Source organism: Corvus brachyrhynchos, unplaced genomic scaffold (assembly GCF_000691975.1).
Source record: "Corvus brachyrhynchos isolate BGI_N302 unplaced genomic scaffold, ASM69197v1 scaffold5, whole genome shotgun sequence".
Taxonomy (NCBI): Eukaryota; Metazoa; Chordata; class Aves; order Passeriformes; family Corvidae; genus Corvus; species Corvus brachyrhynchos.
The window spans coordinates 8,465,058-8,466,778 of NW_008238321.1; the positions used below are offsets into that span (position 1 = coordinate 8,465,058).

Sequence of the window (1,721 nt, forward strand, 5' to 3'; positions counted from 1 at the left end):
CTCACGAAACTTCCCGCGAGGTCGGGGCAAAGCCTTGGAGCACCCCCGGGCTTGCCAGGCCGGCGAGACGGTGGCTCGGAGTGGGCGGGGGGTGGCTTCCGCCGTCTCCAGCCTGCGGGACTCTGGGCTCTGCCTGTGTTTTCCTGAGTGACCCGTAGCACGGCACTGAGGTGACAGACTTACAAGCTGCGCTAAGGAAGGTTTAGGTTGGACATTAGGAAGAATTTCTCCACAGAAAGGGTGATTAGACATTGGAATGGGCTGCCCAGGGAAGCGGTGGATTTGCCGTCCCTGGAGGTGTTTAAGGGAAGACTGGACGTGGCACTCAGTGCCATGGTCTGGTTGGCAAGGTGGAGATCAGTCATAGGTTGGACTCAAGGATCTTGGAGGGCTTTTCCAACCTAAGTAATTCTGTGACTCTGTGATTCTGTATTGGCGTTTGATTCCCACCCCCTCAGCAGCCAGATGGAGGTTTTGAGCCCCTTTGGGAGCCCCCACATTCTTTTGTTGCCTGCTGTAGGTGGCTCTGGTTTGGGCAGTTTTGCAGGAGCAAAGGGGCTGTGAAGGTTACCAAGGACAGTGGTGGGGCTGTTATTGCATGTTTGTGTGCTGGTGAATGTTTTGTTGTTACCATTTATCAAGGCTGAGCATCCCCCATGTTCTCTGATTCCAAACATGATAGCTGCAGTTATGGAGAGAGATATTTTAGAATGAGAGGCCTTAAAATAACAAAATTAATCAGTGTGCTGCAAGGAGCATTGCCTCAGGAAATGAAAAACTGTATGGCCTGGTGTGTGAGGACACATCCCTGCTTGCTCTCAGCCAGCATGACAGGCTGTTTAACCTTCCTCCTGTTCTGCCAGCCAGGGTTTCCAAAAATACTTCATCCGCTCCCCTGCCTCTTACAGGCACAGATCAGCATCTGTCTGAAGATTTGTGCTGAGTGCCACGGGCTCAGCAGCAAGTGGAAAAGGTCTTTCTGTGATGGCAGCATCCAGATAATTTGAAAGCTAAGTGGAAATTATCCTTCAGCTGTGGATATGTTTGCATTTGACAAGTAGGGAAACTTGTCATCTTCCTTGGGTTTGAGGTTTTTTCCGTCAGCCTAATCACTTCTCCATTTCAATGTAGGAACTGAACAATCCCATAGCACAGCAAGGGTAGGGTGAGCAAGTGAGGAAGGGAACAGCTGAGTGAGTTGCAGCTTAAATGGTGCAGAAATTAATGCAGAACCAGCTGAAGGTTCAGCTGGTGTAATGCTGTGCACTGCAGTGCCAAGTCTCTGTGACTCAAGTGCAAAGTGTCCCTGCTCATGGCACAGGGGTTGAAACTGGATGATCTTTAAGGTCCCTTCCAACCCAAACCATTCTGTGGTGGTTTGTTTCTGAAGTGACTTTCACAATATCCCCAAACCATTTGTGTTAGAGCAAATGATGCTGGCTTTTGCAGCAGGAACCTCACCATCTTTCAGTGGCTTCAGTGTTTTTGAAAAATGGCTTATTTTTATCTTAAGTAATTGAAAATGCTTGTTTCACTCCTTTGACATTTGAGCAATGCAATGGTTCTTACTATTTGAATTTATTGCACTCCAGCTTTGCTGAATTGTAAAAGTTTTCTGGATGTGTGTTATTACCAGATGTTCAGTAGCAAATGTCCTGTCTCTGTTTCCCAGGGAGATGACAGCCTATCTGTGATAGCCTGCGAGTCAGATACAGAAATGG

General features: G+C 48.1%; 1 protein-coding gene across 1 annotated transcript in view; it reads left to right on the forward strand.

Annotated features, from left to right (window-relative positions):
• The first annotated feature begins 792 nt into the window (after positions 1–792).
• IQCE (IQ motif containing E) overlaps positions 793–1,721 on the forward strand; it is a 25,148-nt gene continuing 24,219 nt past the window's right edge. Inside the window, exon 1 of the mRNA XM_017734105.1 lies at positions 793–1,720. Within this exon, the coding sequence (XP_017589594.1) occupies positions 1,637–1,720 (84 nt within the window). The 5' untranslated portion in view covers positions 793–1,636. The remainder of the gene's footprint in view (position 1,721) is intronic.